General features: G+C 54.9%; 1 protein-coding gene across 1 annotated transcript in view; it reads right to left on the minus strand.

Annotated features, from left to right (window-relative positions):
- DNAH17 (dynein, axonemal, heavy chain 17) overlaps nucleotides 1-19,409 on the minus strand; it is a 172,697-nt gene that overhangs the window by 55,764 nt on the left and 97,524 nt on the right. Inside the window, exons 38-52 of the mRNA XM_011966878.1 lie at nucleotides 19,171-19,328; nucleotides 18,253-18,391; nucleotides 17,887-18,114; nucleotides 17,349-17,486; nucleotides 15,925-16,057; nucleotides 14,741-14,868; nucleotides 13,991-14,139; nucleotides 9,406-9,688; nucleotides 9,142-9,315; nucleotides 8,734-8,941; nucleotides 8,065-8,230; nucleotides 4,129-4,231; nucleotides 2,902-3,049; nucleotides 2,446-2,537; nucleotides 288-449 (exon numbers count right to left, since the gene is read on the minus strand). Of these exons, the coding sequence (XP_011822268.1) occupies nucleotides 288-449; nucleotides 2,446-2,537; nucleotides 2,902-3,049; nucleotides 4,129-4,231; nucleotides 8,065-8,230; nucleotides 8,734-8,941; nucleotides 9,142-9,315; nucleotides 9,406-9,688; nucleotides 13,991-14,139; nucleotides 14,741-14,868; nucleotides 15,925-16,057; nucleotides 17,349-17,486; nucleotides 17,887-18,114; nucleotides 18,253-18,391; nucleotides 19,171-19,328 (2,409 nt within the window). The remainder of the gene's footprint in view (nucleotides 1-287; nucleotides 450-2,445; nucleotides 2,538-2,901; nucleotides 3,050-4,128; nucleotides 4,232-8,064; nucleotides 8,231-8,733; nucleotides 8,942-9,141; nucleotides 9,316-9,405; nucleotides 9,689-13,990; nucleotides 14,140-14,740; nucleotides 14,869-15,924; nucleotides 16,058-17,348; nucleotides 17,487-17,886; nucleotides 18,115-18,252; nucleotides 18,392-19,170; nucleotides 19,329-19,409) is intronic.

Below are 19,409 nucleotides of genomic sequence, written 5' to 3' on the forward strand. Positions count from 1 at the left end.
CGGATCCATGGCCACGTGCTGGAATTATCATGTGAACCCTCGGATCCATGGCCACGTGCAGGAATTATCACGGAGAACCCTCAGATCCATGGCCATATGCTGGAATTATCGCACGGAACCCTCAGATCCATGGCCATGTGCTGAATTACTGCGTGGAACCTAACATGGATCTTCCCACCCCCAACAAAGGGCCCTTCCGAGAGGGCTGCAGTTCTCATTGGCTGCCAATGCCCCACCCTCTTGGAGCCGTTCCGGGCTCGGCAGAGGGACCGAGCAGCTTGACTTACATCAAAGAACTTCTTGGTGGAGGCCATGGTGACTCTATGCAATGTTTCCTGATCTTTTTCGTCAACCATTTTGTCACCATACACTCGTTCAGCCTCATGTAGCCAAAGGCGGACAAGGTCCAGTGGGGTTTTCAGAACTTCTGCTGTGGAAAATAAGAGTCCCTGCCCCAAATACGGGATGGTCAGCACCATCAGCTGTTATGAAGGCGAGCCCAGTGCTAGACACAGATGACCTGAGCAGCAGCCCCTCCCCCGGGATGAGGGGACCTGTTCAGCTGTTGACACAGCATTCACTTGGGGCCAGGGAAGCCACTCATCACGGAGGTCCCACAAATCCCGGATGCCAGAGTGTGTGTCTGTGTCCTGAGAGATGTGGAGTTTTCCTCACAGGACAGGGTTGGGGCCTCATCCTCTAGTAGAGTGAATGGTGGAGGAGGGACAAAAGAGGCTAATTGCAAGGGGAACCAGGTGACTGATGCCACAGGGCAGGTCACAGGCTTGGGTACCGCAGCAAGCCTATCTGGTCCAGTCCTGGCTTGGCCATTTACTAAGCAAGCAACCCTGGGCAAGTTTGACAAGAGCTTATTGAGGGCCTTGAATTTCCCAGGCACAGCGATGATGCAACAGACCCTGACGCTGTGGAGTTGAAATGCCAGTGGGGGAGGTGGCCAGGTACACAAAGAAACAAGGTAACTGCACACTATGATGTGTGCTCTGAATAACACACCCAGGGCAGTGAGACAGAGTGTGAGGGATGAGGAGCGGCCTCTGTGAGGGCGTGGCATTTGGGCTGATACTTTATTTTAATTTTTACTTTTTGATATGTAGTCTCACTCTGTTGCCCAGGCTGGAGTGCAGTGGCACGATCTTGGCTCACTGCAACCTCCGCCTCCTGGGTTCAAGTAATTCTCCTGCCTCAGCCTCCTGAGTAGCTGGGACTACAGAGACACGCACCACCATGCCTGGCTAATTTTTGTATTTTTAGTAGAGATGGGGTTTCACCATGTTGGCCAGGCTGGTCTCGAACTCCTGACCTCGTGATCTGCCTGCCTCAGCCTCCCAAAGTGCTGGGATTACAGGCGTGAGCCACTGCACCCGCCTGGGCTGATACTTTAAATGGGAGGAGGTGGGCGTAACTTAGCCTCCCTCAGCCACAAACTCAGCCACAAAATGGGGATAAAGCACCAAACTTATGTTGTTGGAGGAGAAAATAGGAATATAAGGTGCCAAACCCAATCCCTGACTCAGTCAGTAAATGAAATATTACCATCACCACCACCACCACTATCATCATTACATCACCATCATCACCATCGTCACCACCATCACCATTACCACCGTAACACCACCATCATCACCATTACACCATCATATCACCACCACCATCACTATCATAACCATCACATCACCACAATCATCACCACCATCACCATCATCACCACCACCATCATTACCATCACCACCACCATCATTACCATCACCACCATCGTCACCATCACCATCACCATCACCATCGTCACCATCACCATCACTATCATAACCATCACATTGCCACCATCACCACCACCATCATCACCGTCACTATCATAACTATGACCACATCATCACCATCATCACCATCATCACCATTATCATCTCCACTACCACCACCACCATCACATCACCACCACATTACCATCACCACGATCATATCACCATCACCATTATCACCATCACCACCACCACTACTATTATCACCACCATCACTACCTCTATCACCATCATCACCACCATCATTATCACCATTCTTACCATCACCACCACCATCACCATCACCACCATCACTGCCACTGTCACCACCACCGTTATCACCATCACCATTATCACCACCATCATCATCACTACTACTATTGTCATCACCACCATCATTATCACCACCACCATCACCACTACCATCACCATTACCACCGTCACTACCATTGTCACCACCACCGTCATCACCATCACCACCACCATTATCATCATCATCACCATTACCACCATCACCACCATTATCATTACCATCACTATCACCACCATCGTCAGTCCACACCTCCCTGAGAGCTGAGGTGAGGAAAGCAACTGTGGATTGGGCACTGGGCCGTAAGGCAGGCATGACACAAAGCTACAAGAGCAGTACCTGGAAAATATTGGAGAGGTCCCTGAGGTTGAAGACATAATGAAACTTAATGGCCGTGGGAAGAAATGTTGCTGCAACTTTCTGATGCAAAGCTGTTAGAAGAGAAAGACACGTCGATTCTTATGTACTCTTAATGGCCCCAGGAAGTGCAAGCTTCAAGTTTCTAAAGCCAATGGACTACAAAATGGTGACAACTGGAGTAAGAAATCTGCACAGCTCTTCGAAGAGGAAGTTTGCTGTTCTCCTTAAATCATTTGTGTATCGAATTTCCTAGCCTCTACCTCCCCATGAAGCAATTGTATTTCACAATTTCTCCTGTTGAAACATAGCATCGTTTTAAAAATATTGATTCAGAAGTACAAATAAAATATTTATCAAGGGAAAATGTGAAGAACCATCAGCCCACAGAGCCGTAGGTTTTACCGACGGGAGAGGGGATGAGGCCAGCCAGCTTACCCAGGGCCGCGGCCACCAGCTGGTTGCTTATCCTTTGGGTAGCCATGGAGACTGAGCGGAAGGCCAGGTGCTGTGTCAGGATCGTGTTGTAGATGGTGGTGAGGGCCTCCTGGCCAGGGAAGCTCACAGCAAACACGCAGAAATGGCGCTGCCCGGGAACAACCACAAACTCCCGTCAGCCAACTCTTGGGGTCCTGCCCGGGGCCAGGGCCACCTTTGCGGGAGATTGGCCCCTGTCCTCATGGTCTAAGGTCTTTTAGGCACTGTCAGAATGGGCAGTTACCCTCCTTGTGCCTTGCACATAGTAAAACCGCATTAAGTATCACTACACGTGAAACAGTCACACTTGCTTCATGCTCTCAAGAAGAATTTTGGCATAGGCAAGAGAGGGGCTCAGAGCACAGGCCTGGGTTTAAATCCAGGTCTGTGTGTGTGTAGATAACTTAGAGGCAAAGTCTGTCCGGGTAAGGGCTACAGATAAAATACAGGATGCCCCACTAAATCTAAATTTCAGATAAACAACAAATATATATATGTGTGTGTGTGTGTGTGTGTATGTGTGTGTGTGTATGTGTGTGTGTGTATATATATTTAAGAATAGTATGTCCCAGGCCAGGCACAGTGACTCACGTCTGTAATCCCAGCACTTTGGGAGGCCGAGGCGGGTGGATCACTTGAGGTCAGAAGTTTGAGATCAGCCTGGCCAATATGGTGAAACCTCCTCTCTACTAAAAATACAAAAATTAGCCAGGTGTGGTGGCACACACCTGTAGTCTCAGCTACTCGGCAGGCTGAGGCAGGAGAATCGCTTAAACCTGTAAAGCGGAGGTTGCAGTGAGCCGAGATGGTGCCATTGTACTCCAACCTGAGCGTCACAGTGAGACTCAGCCTCAAAACAAAAACAAACAAAACAACAAAAAAAGAACAGTATGCCCCAAATATTGTATGTAACATACTTCGACTAAAAAAGTATTTATCTGGAGTTCAGATTTGACTGCATTTTTATCTGCTAACTCTGCCAGTTGACCAGGTCACAGGGAAGGCTGGCTAGCTGTCCGTCCTCCCCATGCCCTGGAATTTTCTGATACATTCTGCAAGGTTAAGGAGTTCTCCAGAGAATGTCAGCCTGCAGCCCTAACATCCTAAACCAAAGTTTTTCCTCTCATTTGCCAGAAGCAAGCCTCAGACTCACGGCAGGTGATGGGAATGAGTGTGGTTTCTGCTTACCTGAAGCCTGGGGTCGATGGTGAAGGATCCAGAAGTGGGGTTCATGCAGGCCACGTACTGACAGTTATGGACGTCTTTTAACGTCAGCTTATGTCTGTCGTACCTGAGGGGGGAGACCAGCGTTCATGCTGCACTCCCGGCCTGGAGGAGCCATCCCCTGCCCCCACTTCGCTTCCAAGAATGCCCTCCTTGTTTTTTTTTTTTGGTGGTGGTGTTGCTGTTTGAGACAGAGTCTTGCTCTGTCGCCCAGGCTGGAGTGCAGTGGCGTGATCTTGGCTCACTGGAAGCTCCGCCTCCCGGGTTCACACCATTCTGCTGCCTCAGCCTCCCGACTAGCTGGGACTACAGGCACCCGCCACCATGCCCAGCTAATTTTTGTATTTTTAGTAGAGACGGGGTTTCACCATGTTAACCAGGATGGTCTTGATCTCCTGACCTTGTGATCTGCCTGCCTCGGCCTCCCAAATGCTGGGATTACTCCATGTGGTTTTAAAAACCCTCCACAGATACTGACAATATGTGAAGCAGCTGCTGTGACTTCATGCTCTCAAGAGAAATTTTGAAACAAGAGGCAAAAGAGTGGCTCAGAGAGCAGGCTGGGGTTTATGTTCCAGTTCTTCCCCTGAGCAATGCTGGGGCTCTGGGAACTTGGTTAACATCTCTCTGCCTCAATATCCTCTCCAGTGCGATGGGTCATTAGGAGGATAAAATGAGCTAACATATGAGAAAACACTGGGAAGGATACCTGACATACAGTAAGTATGCAAAAAAAAATGTTCACCATCCCTGTCATCAGGATAATTATTAATGGCTGCTATTATGAAATAAGCTGAATAGGTCAGGCACAGTGGCTCACGCCTGTAATCCCAGCACTTTGGGAGGCTGAGGTGGGCAGATCACTTGAGGTCAGGAGATCGAGACCAGCCCGGCCAGCATGGTGAAACCTTGTCTCTACTAAAAATACAAGAATTAGCCGGGTGTGGTGGCATGTGCCTGTAATCCCAGCTACTCGGGAAGCTGAGGCAGGAGAATGGCGTTAACCCGGGAGGCGGTGGTTGCAGTGAGCCGAGATCATGCCATTGCACTCCAACCTGGGCAACGGAGCGAGACTTTGTTTAAAAAATAAATAAAATAGGCTGAATAATTTCCTTGATGTCACACTACACTACTTTTTTTTTTTTTCTGAGAGAGGGTCTTGCTCTGTCACCCCAGCTGGAGTGCATTGGTGATCACGGCTCATGGCAGCCTCGATCTCCTGAGCTCAAGTCATCCTCCCAACCTCAGCCTCACACTACCATGCCCGGCTAAGTTTTTGTAGAGACAGGGTCTCACTATGTGACCTGGTGATCCTCCTGCCGCCGCCTCCTAAAATGTTGAGATCACAGGCGTGAGCCACTGCGCTCAGCACCTTTGTTTTTTTCCCCGCCATTATGCACGCTGTATGCTGAAAGTTGTTGTCTCTTGTTAGTTTCTAGTAATTCCTTGTATATTTCAGATATTAATCCATTGTCAATTTTACACATTGCAAATGTTTTCTTCTTTTATTTCTCCATTATATTTGTCCATGGTGTCTCTCATTGAGTGAAATTCCTTAATTTTGATTTAAATCACAGCCATCAATTTTTTGCCTTTCTGTGTGTGCTTGTGAAACTTTTGTCTGAGAAGTCCTCCCCTGCGCACACTTCTCAGGTCACGGATGTTGTCCCTGTTTGCTTCTATCCACCTCACAGTTCACCCTTTGCCTGTGGGCCTGTCCTTCCCATGGGCCCCATCTTGTCTGCCTGACTTTTCTTCCACAAGTGAGACTTTTCCTGACACATCCACTAAATGGTCCATCCTTCCCTGTTGTCGTGGGGCCATGTTAATCCAATATTCTAGAGGGATCTTTTATCTTTTGAAAACTCAAATCTGATTCTGCCACCCCTCCTGAAGATCCTTCAGGGTAAACTCCACGGCAGATGTGGACCTAGGGCTGAAGCTTAAGAATGTGGCGGTCCCTCCTTAAGGAAAAGAAAACAAAAATCTTAAGGACATTTTACAAGAACACGTGACCCTGTGAAGCTCTTGGAAGGGGACTTGAGACTTGGGGGAGCCCAGGCTGAGCCCCCACGGTCCTCACAGTAGACCTGCCTGCAGAGAGGAACGAGTGGGCTCTCATGCATGCACCTGCCCTCCTCTCCTGTCTGGGTACCCTCAAATCTCCCACCCCACACCACGGGCGATTCTTCTGAAATGATGTCAGACTCTCTCCAGGCTCCCTGCTCAGAGTGGCAGCTATATCACCTCCCGCAGGGAGCCACCTCTCATGCCCACGTCCCCACATCACAGCCTGCAGCACAGCATAGGCTTCCTACAGTTGTGAGCTCTGGGAGTGTCGTTTAGTGAGGAAAAGGCAGGTGATGGAGTCAGACATATCTGAACTCAAAATCCAGCTCCAGCTGAGTGCGGTGGCTCACGCCTATAGTCCCAGCACTTTGGGACGCTGAGGTGGGTGGATCACCTGAGGTCAGGGGTTCAAGACCTGCCTGGCCAATATGGTAAAGCCCCATTTCTACAAAAATACAAAAATTAGCTGAGCGTGGTGGCAGGCACCCATAATTTCAGCTACTCGGGAGGCTGAGGCAGGAGAATCGCTTGAACCCAGGAGGCAGAGGTTGCAGTGAGCCGAGATCGCGCCATTGCACCCCAGCCCGGGCAACAAGAGCGAAACTCTGTCTCGGAAAAAAAAAATATATATAAAAAAAAAACCAGCTCTGCCACTCATTAGGGCCCTGACCTTAAGTAGGCAACCTAATCCCCCATGCCTCCCTTTCTTGGCATGAGACCAGGCTTCACAAACAAACGGACTGGTTTCTAGGCTCCTTTGGCCTGAGAAGCCTCCAGTTTGGCCTGGGATACTTGCTTATTTTAGGAGACAACTGTGGCTGGGCACGGTGGCTCACACCTGTAATCCCAGCACTTTGGGAGGCCGAGGCGGGTGGGTCACCTGAGGTCAGGAGTTCGAGACCAGCCTGGCCGACATAGCAAAACCCCTTCTCTACTAAAAGTGCAAAAATTAGCTGAGTGTGGTGGCGGACGCCTTTATTCCCAGCTACTCAGGAGACTGAGGAAGGAGAATTCCTGGAACCCAGGAGGTGGAGGTTGCAGTGAGCCAAGATCGAGCCATTGCACTCCAGCCTGGGTGACAGAGCGAGACTTCGTCTAAAAAAAAAAAAAAAAGAGAGACAACTGACCTGAATGTTCTCATCTTTCCAAGCTGCAAACCTAAACGTGCCACCCTCGGCTTCTTGGTGCCATTAGGAGAAAGTCTGCACTCTGTACTGAGGCCCTGGGATTCTGGCCGCAGCTGCCCTGGGCACCCTCTCCCTCTGGCTCTCACATTCCTGCCACACCGGGCCCTCCCTGGGCTCCTTCACCTGCCGCAAGGCCTTTACACGTGGCATTCTCTCCACCCAGAATGCTCTCCAAGGTCCCACAGCCAGGGCGACACAGCTTCCAGCTGAGCACTATCTCCCCAGGGGCATCTCTCTGCTGGGACTCTGAGGAACTGGGGGCTCCTCTGTGACTGTGCTGGGGGTTTTCCTCAGGGCTCTTCCTTTACCAGGTAATGTGCTTCTTCATCTCCCGGTGGGACAGACACCTCAGTGGAAGGGGGGATCCCCTCCACTGGGGCTCTAGGCCACAGCTATATGTTTGTGAAATGGGCGATGGACGAAACTGATACAACCTCTCCCCTGCCCTGGCCCTTGTGGCCACACAAGCTTGGGGGCCCAGCTACGACCCGTGTCTCCCAACCCAGGTTGCAGCCCCGTCCCCATGGCCCCACACCAGTCCGGCCCTACTGCCCTGGGGCTCCACCTCTTCCTGCGCCCCTCCCTGGCCCCGCCCTCACTGCCCCGTGGCCACGCCCTTCCCCCGGGCCCCGCCCCATCTAACCAGTGCCGGTGGTCCATGTGCTGCCGGATGAGGGTGTGTGGGGCCACCGTCCCATACTTGTCCACCTCGGGCATGTTCATGTCGTCGATGAAGTAGATGAGCTTCTTAGTGCCTGGCGGCCCGTAGTTCCTCCCCGATTTCTTCTCCAGCGGCTTCTCCAGCACCCCTAGAGAGGGCAGAGGGTCAGCCGCCCGCCTGAGTCTCCTGAGCCAGAGCCTGTTAGGTAGGGAGGGGCGTTACCTGCTCCCCCGGAGGACAGAAGATGGGACCTGGCTGGGATCCAACTTTACCAAATGCACCTGCCCTGGAAGTGGCCCTTGAGGGGGCAACAGGTACAGCCCCAGGAATAAACAGAGCGATGGGAGGTGAGGGTGGCAGGAACCTTGCCCTCCGTCACCTTTGGATCACCTCAGATTGGCTGAGACACTCCCGGGGGACCTGCTGCCTCGACCGGCCATCAAACCCCCATCACCATGCCCACCGGGGGCACCAGAAAGAGGGGTCCCGGCTGCTCCTCCTTTGTCTCCGACTCAGGAAGGAAAGGCTAGCGGGTGGGGCGTGGGAAGTGAGAAGGTGCAAAGTGGCCTGGGCCTGCAGTGAGAGGGGACAGCAGGGAATGGGGGCTGTGGGGTCAGCCGGGTAGGCAGGGTGTGACCAGACCAGCCTTACCCTGCAGCATGGCCGAGGTGGTGTAGAAGTTGAAGGGCACGGCCTGCACCAGGTAGTAGTCGGTGTTCAGGCTTTCCAGCTTGTCCCCCATCATCACCGACTTGCCCGTCCCCGCGTTCCCCACCAGCATCACTGGCCGGGACTTCTCCATGAGCAGGTCCATGAAGTAGCGGAGGCGGATGGTTTCCATGGTGTGGACCAAAGAGGCCTGGGGGAGGTGGAGGGAGGGGAGGGAGCTGTGACTCTCAGACACTTCTGTCTCCTGTTAGCGTGCAGGCCATGTTCTACCGAAAAGGTCCTACTGTTGAAAATTGGGCGTTTGGACGTTCTGTGCAGGCGTGTGGGGGGTGCTGCACAGATTCCTGCCTCTAACTTGCCAGTCAGTGGCCCTGCTTTGGGGACAGTTACCTGCAGTGGGACATCAGGATCCAGCTCAAAGGAGGGCACTTTATCTGTCCAGGGCAGGAACTTTTTTGTGTCAGGATCAATGTAGTAGTCGAAAATCGTTCCCTGCGAGGGGAACTTGATGGTCTTAAATTCATTGATCCACCATTTGCTGAACTCCACTCGATAATCTACAAGCTGTTGAGACACAGAAGTGAAAATCAGGGCCCAGCTCAGTGGGATGCCGAGAGACCCTGTGTGGGTGGCCAGGCCCCCGAGGTGCATCACCTGGTCCTGGAACATGGCCCCGCCGAAGGCCCAGAAGCAGGCGAACACGAAGTACAGCTCGTACAGCTCCTTGGGGGAGTCGGGGGGCACGGTCTTCTCTGTGAGCAGGCACTCCAGCAGGTACAGGATCATTTGGATCACCGTGATCTCCGGCACTGGTGTGATCTTCTTGAACCCAAAGCGCAGCTTGTCCAGGCACGTGGGTAGGTACTTGTCAAAGAGGATCATTAGGTTGGCCTTCTCCGACTGCACCTTGCGCCTCTCGATCCAGCTGCTCACCACCCTGGGGGTGACAGGAGGTGCCGATGACACGGCCACTGCTCTGGGTCTGCCAGTGTCCCTGCCTTGGTAAACGCCCCTCCTCACCTCCACCCAATTCTGCTGGGGCTGCCCTCAGGCTTGCCACGCCTGTATGGCAATGGGTCCAAACGAGGGTGCCAGAGGGGCAAGTTGCAGGCCCTGTAAGGGTCGGAGGAGGGTGCCAGGATCGTGGGGGCTGTGCCCTCTCTGGGCTTGCTAGCTATGGGGGTGCTGTAGGTCTAGAACAGCTGGGAGCCGTTCTTGCTATCACAGGCGACGCACATACCAAGGGCTGGGGGATGGGAGAAGAACAGAAAAGGAGAAAGATCTCATGATGTCATCTCAGGGGCGGGAAGGTGGGGACAGGAAGTGGGTAGAAAGGAGAGACAAGGATAGAAGCAGGGATATTTCATTACATCATCTGGACTCCTGGATCCAGCCATGCCCGAAGCACCCCTTGGTGCTTTTTTTTTAAAGCTTCAGTTAGCTTGAGTTGAATTTGCCATGTTCAGTGTAAGAGTCCAAATCAATACAACCAGCAATCCTTGAAGAGCCACACCGGACTTTCAGCCACAGACACCTCTGGGTGGTTTGTGTGGAGGTGGCCCACCATGGCGGTGAGGGGTGTGGACTCTGGGACCTGACTACCCAGGCTTGAGTTGGCTCTACCATGGCCAGCTGCTGCTTTGGCAAGTTACTGCACATGCCTGTGTCCCTGGTTTCTCATCTGTAAGCATGGGTGATGTTTCCATGACCCTCATTTCCAAGGACTACATGGGCTGATATTTTTAAAGCTCAGAGAAGAGGGCCTGTCTGGGGTAAGTGTCGCCAAATCAGCGTCTGCTAAAAGCATCACTAGCGCCTGGCTCCCTTGAGTGCCTGTGAGCACAGCATGTGCATCATTTCCAGGATGCTCAGGGCCTAAGCAGGAAGCTCCTGTTAGCACACACAGCCAGTCTGCCCTACGTCAACCGACAGACAGCCCTCTTTAGACAGATGCTCACTCTTTTTTTTTCGTCTTCTTCTGAGATGGAGTCTTGCTCTGTTGCCCAGGCTGTAGTGCAGTGGTGTGATCTCAGCTCACTGCAACCTCTGCCTCCTGGGTTCAAGTGATTCTCCTGTTTTGGCCTCCCAAGTAGCTGGGATTACAGGCACGCACCACCACGCCTGGCTAATTTTTGTATTTTTAGTAGAGATGGGGTTTCGCCACGTTGGCCAGGCTGGTCTTGAACTCCTGACTTTAGATGATCTGCCCACCTCAGCTTCCTAAAGTGCTGGGATTACAGACATGAGCCACCGTGCCCAGCCAGACACTCACTCTTGTGTGAGTGTGCTCTTGTCCTGGGACCTCCGCTCCTTCCTGAACCTCAATCACAACAGAGAACTGAGAGCTGAATGTCTTTGCTGTGCAGCACCCTGTATTATCCGGCATAATAGAGGAAACCTTCATATGTCTCCACGCAAAGCAAGGTGTCTCCATGCCTGTCGCAGCTGAGAACTGAATTCCGAGTCCAGTTGGTCTTCAGTAGGGGAGACTGATTTGCAAATCTATGCAGAGGCTGTTGCTTTCTGCCTTCTACTTTGAAGATATTTGCGTCAAATTTGTGATGCTGCCTTGGTAGGAGTCACTGAGTGCGTGCCGACGTGTGTGCTGGCTCTGATACGCACGGCACAGGCCCCAGGAGAAAGACATGCTTGTGAGACAGGCCGACTTTCTTACGTCTGATCCTTATGGGTTCTTGCCCTGTCCCCAGGGCCATCCTGGGTGTGTCGGGTGTCCCTGCCCCTGGCAGCTGCCTATAGGAGGGCTGCTCCTGCTGTCTGGGGCCGCTGGGCCTGCTTCTCGTCCACTTCCATTCTCTCCTCTGCCAATCCTCAGGTCTCCTCCTCCTGCTTCCTCTAGGTTACTCCTTGGAGGCGTCCAGTTCCTGCCTCGGCCCATGCTGGCTTTGCTTCTGGCTCCCTCTTCTCTGCTCCCATAGGGTGTCCCCCTGAGGACCCCACAATCCTGTCTTCTTCCTGTTCCCATGTCTCAGCAGCTCCTACCTAGGCTTCGTTTCAGTTCCTGGGACATTGTCTTTGCCTACGCTGGAAACTCCCACACATGGTGTAGTGGGTAGGAATGGTGGCCCTGCAAAAGAACGTCCACCCAGAACCCAGACTGTGCCCTGATTTGGAGAAAGGGCATTTGCAGATGTAATCAAGGATCTTGAGACAAGATCATCCTGGATTTCGGGTGGACCCTGAATCCAATGGCCGTGTCCTTATAAGCAGCGAGAAATTTGGACACAGACACACGGAGAAGGCCACGTGTGTGGCAAGGAGATGGGAGGGGTGTGTCCATAAGCTGAGGGACGCCAAGGACTGCCGGGAGCCCCCAGGAGCTGGGAGAGAGGCCTGGGACAGGTTCTCCCTCAGAGCTTCACAGCCTCAGAGCCTCAGAGGGAACCAGCACTGCCTACTCCTTGATCACTGCCTACTCAGTCACAGACTTCTGGCCTCCAGCGCTGGGAGAGGATGTCTGTTGTTTGAAGCTGCCCCATTAGTGATCATTGTTTCAGCAGCTGGAGGATGTTGTGTAAGCGGGCAAGTGTTGCTGGAGAAGCCGGCACAGAGGCACCCAGGCTCAGCAGCTCCCGGCCCTGCCTCCATAGGGAACATTTCACTTGGTGTCCCTCTCAAACCCTGGCCACGCTGTGTTGCCTGCCTCCCGGCAGAGGGTCTCACTTCCCACGCACAGAGCAAAGAAGTGCATCAGCATGAACTCCGGAAACTTAATTTTCTTTGCCTATAGCCTTACATGCACCTGGAAACAGCCATGCCTGCATCCCATGGTCAAACATCATTCTTGTCTTGACAAACACTGCAAAGCTTCGTTCCTCTTGTTCCAGCCCTACCCTCCGGCACTCAAAGGCAGGACTGGCCTCACTTCTAGAGCCTCCTGTGGGCTCCTCCGTAACTCACTGCCATCTGGCTCTGCCCTCAACACGCCCTGAAGCTGTTCTCCCTGAGCGATGGAGGTGTACCTGGTTCCCAAATGCAATGGGAACTCTTCTGTCCTTGGCTTGACTCTGGGTGCCATCCTGCTGAGCCTGCTCCCTCCTGAAGCTTTTGTCGCTGGGTATCTGGGATGACGTGTCCTGGGTTCCCTTGTGCCTTTGGTTCGTTCCTCCTCTGAATCCCTCACAGATTCCTCTTCCTCCCCAACAGTGCTGGCTTTTCTCAGAAAGCCAACTTCTCTCATCCCTCTCTACATCTTTCCTGGAGAGCCTAGCTCCTCAGCATGGAATATCCTGGACACACATAGCAGGTGTGCAAAGTACTGGGCAGGTGGGTGTATGGATGAGTGGGTGGGTGAATAGATGGGTGGGTGGATGGGTAGATGAGTGGGTGAGTGGGTGGGTGGGTGAGTGGATGGGTGGGCGGGCGGATGGGCGGGTGGGCAGATGAGTGGGTGGGCGGGTGGATGAACTGTGACCTCCAGCCAAGACACTCCTCTGAAGCCTCTTACCCCAGTAATGCCCCACTGGGATTTCTGCCTAAGTCCATGCAGGACATTTGCACAAAACTCTCATTTCTATGTCCCCAGGAAATCCCTTACTCCGTCAATCACCAGCCATGTGTCCAAGCCCAAAAATATGCCTCTGGAATCAATATCAAGTCTTCCATTTCTCCGGATTTCAGGTATCTCTTAAACCCATCCCTTCCTCTCCCATCCCCAGAGGCCCCCGTCCTGCTGGCAAGACCGGCTGCTTTTCCTCGTCACATTGGAAAGCGCCGTTTGCACCTTAGCCCAGCATCAGCACCTTCCCGCCAGAGGCGGCCTCCCCCTTTATGCTCTGGCCAGGAGAACCTGACCACTGCCCATCCAGGAACACCCCACTCCGCATCATGCCCTGTGAGCGCGGGTTCTTGTCTGGTGAGTCTGTTTTCATCCCCGAGAGGCAGCCTGACCCTTCAGACGGCAGCCCAAACTTCAGTCACCTGGGAAGACTTCCTACCTCCATGGAGGCCAAGACCTCCCTTCCCACACCAGCCCTTGTTCCCCGGCACTTTGTGCAAATGTCCGTTTGCTCAGCCGCCCTGCCTCGTGTCACTGTGGATTTATACCATTTATTCCTGGGTCTGTCTCTCGCCCCTTCACTGCTGCGGCCCTGGTGCCTGGTGAGGGCCTGGTACACAGTTTGTTACATGAATGATGAATGAATATGCAACTCGGAAACAGGCCAACCACCTTGTCTTTCCCCGCCGAGGTTTGGAACAGGAAAGCCAGAGCCCCACTCACGGGTTCCATCCCAGGTCGGCTGGGTTGATGTAGAGGATGCCGGCTCTGGAGACGGTGGCTGGGGTGGCCGTCCTCAGGTGGCTGATTTCAAACACCAGCCTCATGGTGCGGTTCAGTGGGATCCGCTCATTGCTGGCCAGGGTGAGGACCTAGGAGGGGGACAGCAGCCCGTGGGGTCCTGCAGCGACACCTGCCGTCCCAGTAGTGTTCCGGGGTGGGGGTCCTCGGAGCAAACCTCCAAACAAGGAGGAGAGGCTCAGGCCAGCCCTGCCACCCCTGGCCCGCAGCCCTAGTCCCTTGGCCCAGGGCTTCTCTGCCCTCCCTGACTCCAGCAGCCTCTAGACACCCACACTGGGGAGGGCTGCAGCATGGAGTCACGGCTGCTTTCTCAAACTGTCACCCCTCCCCACCCTGGGAAGTCTTGTGTTCCCTTCTGCATCCAACTGAGGAGTATTTTTAGAAAAATGGTTTCTAGACAATTCTAAATAACCATTTCTGCTCCCCAGGCCTTTACCCTGAACCCATCCTGCTGCTAAAATGTAAGGTGAGGTGCATGCAGAACCACAGCACACGTGACCAAGTCCCGCGACAAGGCGCCCCTCACTCATAGCTCCCTGTGGAGCTCCAGACACGCCCCCTGCCCCAAGCCCTGTGTGCAGGGCCTGAGTGCTGCATAGGCGCCTCCCTGTGAGCCCCCGTTGTCCCTCTACCTTGGGTGACCTTGGGGGTTAGAGTCCAGGCCCCGCGAACCTTGTTGTCATCCATGACAGTGTTGAGAGACTCGATCCACATGGGGTCTATGTCCCCGTCAAGGATGATCCACTTGGGGCCGTCATGGGTGATGTTGGCCAGGTCTCGCATGATGGTGGAGAACAGGCCTGGGGGAGGCGGGTGGTGTAACCCCGGGCCCTTCGCTCTGGCCCCATTGCAGTCCCCACCGGTCCTGACCCTGGCCTCTCTCTCGGAGGTGGCCTGTCCCCTACTTCAGAAGGACAGCAGAGGCCCTCGGGCATGAGGTGCCCGGGCTCCCTGCCCTCCCTTCTCTGTGGCCTCGCTTCTACATGCCCTCTCCATGCCTGGGGCCCTGCCTGCCCTCCTCCGACCCTGTGCCCTCCTTGTTAGCCCCTCTTTGCAGCCCTGGCTGGTTCAGTTTTTCCAGGCTCAACACCCCACGGGGCGCAGCACCTGTGCACCCAGCTCTGTCCATCTGTCCACTCATGCTCAGCAGAGGTCTGTGGAGCACGCGGCATGCGTGAGGCATGGAATGGGGCGAGGTGGGGGCTGGGGGTACAGAGCTTGCCTTCTAGCAGGGGCAGTGAACTGTACATGCAGAAGGCAGCGAAGGGGGACAGGGAAAGCGGGTCAGGGGTAGGGCCACTTCTGATGGGTAGGGTGCGGGGGACAGGCTAGGCAGAGCCCTCGCCTAGGCTCCTGGTCAGGACCACCCCGCTCCCGCTGACACCTCCTCAGCTCTCACGGCTCCTTTCTGCAGCCCACTCTCCAACATCCCGAGTTCCTTTCATAAAGTGCAAACCTGGGCATGCCACTTCCCAGGGGAAGCTCCTCCCCAGAGCCCACTGACTGAGGCAAGGGCTCCCCGGGCAGCCTCCAGCCTGCACATCTGGGCTCCCATGCACTCCGCATGGGTCACACCCATCCTTGCTCTGGCCTCTCCCCTTGGCCTGCCCAGGGCAGGCCTGCAGTCCTCACTGTCCCAGCTCCTGTGGCCCCCATCCCTTACCCCTCAGCCCAGTTGCCACATGCCCAGTGCTCCCCATAAACTGTCACCATGGTGCCACCATTGCAGGCCATGTGCCTGTGCACTCCACCCTAGCCTGGGGAGGCTGGCCTTGCATGTGGGAATGGCTCAGCACACGCTCACTGCACTGGACTGGGTGAGCCGCTGCAGCCCGTCCCGGGACCACCCTTGTTACCATCTTTCCATTCCCTGGTTGCTGGGTTGATGATGCCAAAGAGCTCGTCGCAGGTGACGGCCTTGGGGTCCAGGTCCACGGCGACCGGCTTCCTCTTCAGGTTCTGATAGGTCTTGTTGAGGGATTTGAGGACCTGGCGAAGGTGTGGGTCACTCACGTGTGACTCCATGTTCCTGGCACATCCTGCCCCACTAACCCCAGGACTGTGGGTGGGCCTAGATGCCTTTTTCTTTTTTTTTCCTGAGATGGAGTTTCACTCTTGTCATCCAGGCTGGAGTGCAGTGGTGTGATCTCAGCTCACTGCAACCTCTGCCTCAGGGTTCAAGTGATTCTCCTGCCTCAGCCTCCTGAGTAGATGGGATTACAGGCGCCTGCCACCACGTCCAACTAATTTTTGTATTTTTAGTAGAGACGGGGTTTTGCCATGTTGGCCAGGCTGGTCTTGAACTCTTGACCTCAGGCGATCAGCCCGCCTCGGCCTCCCAAAGTGTTGTGATTACAGGCGTGAGCCACCGCGCCCGGCCCTGGATACCTTTTATGAACCACGAGGCTGAACCCTTCTCTGGATCAGGTTTGCTTTGGGGGCACATCGGTGAGTTCACACCCCCCAACCATGACCGAGGTGAAGGTGGCCTGGGTGACGGGAAGCCAGTTGTCCCCTGTGTCTGCAGCCTGTGGAGAGCTGCTTGCCCTGGACTGTGCAAGGCTCTGAAAACACTCACAGTACTTCCTTCCTCATGGTACAAGTAATACGCACACACTGAAAAACCATCTAGGAAAACTCCCCATAATCCTCCATTCAGGGAAAATGAGCTTTAAAGACGCGGTTGAGGACGTTTCCTGTATGTGTATGTCCGAGTTCCTTTTTAGGAAACTGGGTTCATGCAGCCTCTGCCTTTTAAAACATCGCTTGTGGTGAGCTTTCCCGTGTGGCTGGCGTTGGGAGTGCTCTTAAACAACAGTAGAAGAGCCCAGCCTGTGGGCCTCTGGCTGGACACTTGGGCCTGTGGCTGGACACTTGGCTGGCATGGAATTTTCCACGTCACAGACATCGGTCACATCCGCCACCACCCTCCGCATGTCACCACACTCCAGGCCATGGCAGGGGACAGGAGGGCGATGGGTCGGGCTGGCCACAGGGACAGGGAGACAAGTGACTGACGTCAAGGAGAGAAGAGCAGGAAGACAAGGAGGAACAGGAAGGGAGGCCTCACCCAGGGATCAGGGACCAGGGGCTGTGGCCACTCCTTCCCTCCTCCTCGGCCTCCAGCTTCCTCCCTGGCCCATGACTCAGGCCGGGGGGCTCCCGGGATGTACTGGGTTGGGGTCTCCGGGGTGGCGGGGAGTGATGGAGGGCTGACCCTTCGCCCCAGTCCTCCCCCACCATGCCAGATCCCTGCAGGGTCCCTGCAGGGGTGACGCACCTGAGATTTGCCGCTGCCCGCGTTCCCGATGACGAACACCGAATGGCGGACCTGCAGCAGCTCCTCCAGCTGCACCACCTTCAGCACGAAGCTGTCCTCCGCCTGCAGCTTGAGCTCCACGATGCTCTGCTTGATGATCTGGGGAGACACGGATGAGGCTGGGTGAGGAACTGAAGCAGCCTTTCTTCTCACTGGGAGGCTGGGGGCTTCTTGCCCTCTGGCAGGCGGCCTTGCTCGCCAACGCACACACCTTTGCAAGTTCTGCTGTCCATGTTGAGAGCTCACATAGCTCCACTGCGACCTTGTGCAGGGGATCGGTTTGCCTGAAGTCCCCCAACCCCCGTTGAGAGACTGACCTCCCCCAGCACAGAGAGAGTGGGGCTGGCCAGAGCCACAGAGACAGCTGTGGCTCAGAGGTCTCTCTGTAGCACCGGGAAACGTGTGTGTGACACGGGTCCCCACCTGTCCAACATCAGCGGGAAGGAAGCCCCAGCCAGGCAGGCTTCCCCAGACAGACCCGAGGTCCGGGAGTACCAACCTTTTCAAAATTCAGGTCTCGTTTCCGAGGCACGTCCAGAGCCGGGAAGAGGTCCCCGATCAGTCCCATGAACACGGGCAGGTCGTCGGTCACGATCTTGGGGATGTTGAAGTCCCTCAGCGCCCGCATCAGCACCTGGTCCTCCGCCCGGCTGGGGTCGCCCCTCTTCAGGGAGCCGGCCACCACCAGCACAGACTTGATGGCTCTCAGGCCCCAGTCGTAATGATCCTGCGAGCAGTGGGCACAGGGGGGCAGATGTGGGCTCACCTTCCCACGGCCAGCAGGCAGGTCCGGAAGCCAACCCTGGCTGCTGCCTGCACCTCAGCCTCCCCCCCGCACCCGTCACGAGCTCCAGGACACACACACCTGCTTCGAGAGCAGCTCCTTGCACAAGGTGTACAGGGTGATGAACTTCCTGGCCAGAAGGCGGGCTTCCAGAAAGCCCTCGGCCACCAGCATAATCTCGCATATCAGTTCGAAGTCGGGGACGACCATGGCACAGGGCCTGGGGAGGTCAGCGGCGTCCGTGGGCTTCTGCCCACTCCCTCCCCCACCTACGCTCCCGCCTGTCCCTCTTCACCTAGGAGAGCACACCGCGCCTGCCGGGTGGACCACAGCAGTGTTGAACCTTTGGGCCCTGGAACCAGGCTCCCAGCCCACCTGCTCCCTGCTTCCCTCCTCCTTCCACATCCTCTGCTAGGTGCACCTTCAGGCCCCTCCTCTGAGAGCCACCCCAGTCCCTGAACCCTGCCTTCCATCCCTGTGTCCCAGGTGGCGTCCTCCTACCCGGGGGGAAGACAGAGCGCTTTCTAGGAGGCCCTCGCCTGCCTCATCTTGGGAGTTTTTTGTTTGTTTGTTTTTGAGACAGTTTCACTCTTGTTGCCCAGGCTGGAGTGCAATGGCACCATCCCGGCTCACTGCAACCTCTGCCTCCTGGGTTCAAGCGATTCTCCCGCCTCAGCCTCAGCACCCCCGAGTAGCTGCGATTACAGGCATGCACCACCATACCCAGGTAATTTTTGTATTTTTAGTAGGGACGGGGTTTCACCATCTTGACCTGGCTGGTCTCAAACTCTTGACCTCAGGTGATCCACCCTCCTCGGCCACCCAAAGTGCTGAGATTACAGGAGTGAGTTACTGCGCCCGGCCATCTTGGGAGCTTTTGATGACTTTTTCCCTCCCCAGCTTGCCCTCTGCCCCTTCCCTCTGCCCACCCCTTGGCACTGGGACGCTGCTGTGGCTGGCCTGGCTTACCATGGTGTCACTTTCACCAGGACCATGTACCTGAATAAGGCTTTTAAGTTCTCAGGCAGCTCTGTGCGTCCGGCGTACCCAGGGTTCATGGTGATGAAGATACCGACAGTGGGAATGAGGCCTATGATCTCTCCCAGGAAATTGAATGTTTTTTTCTTGGCCCGAATTGCATCCTGGACACATTTTACCTGCACATTTGGAGACACAGACATGTTAGCATGGAAATGGTCAGCTTCCACAGGCCAGAGGGGCCTTCATGTATGTTACAG

This window comes from Mandrillus leucophaeus, unplaced genomic scaffold (assembly GCF_000951045.1).
Source record: "Mandrillus leucophaeus isolate KB7577 unplaced genomic scaffold, Mleu.le_1.0 Scaffold1, whole genome shotgun sequence".
NCBI lineage: Eukaryota > Metazoa > Chordata > Mammalia > Primates > Cercopithecidae > Mandrillus > Mandrillus leucophaeus.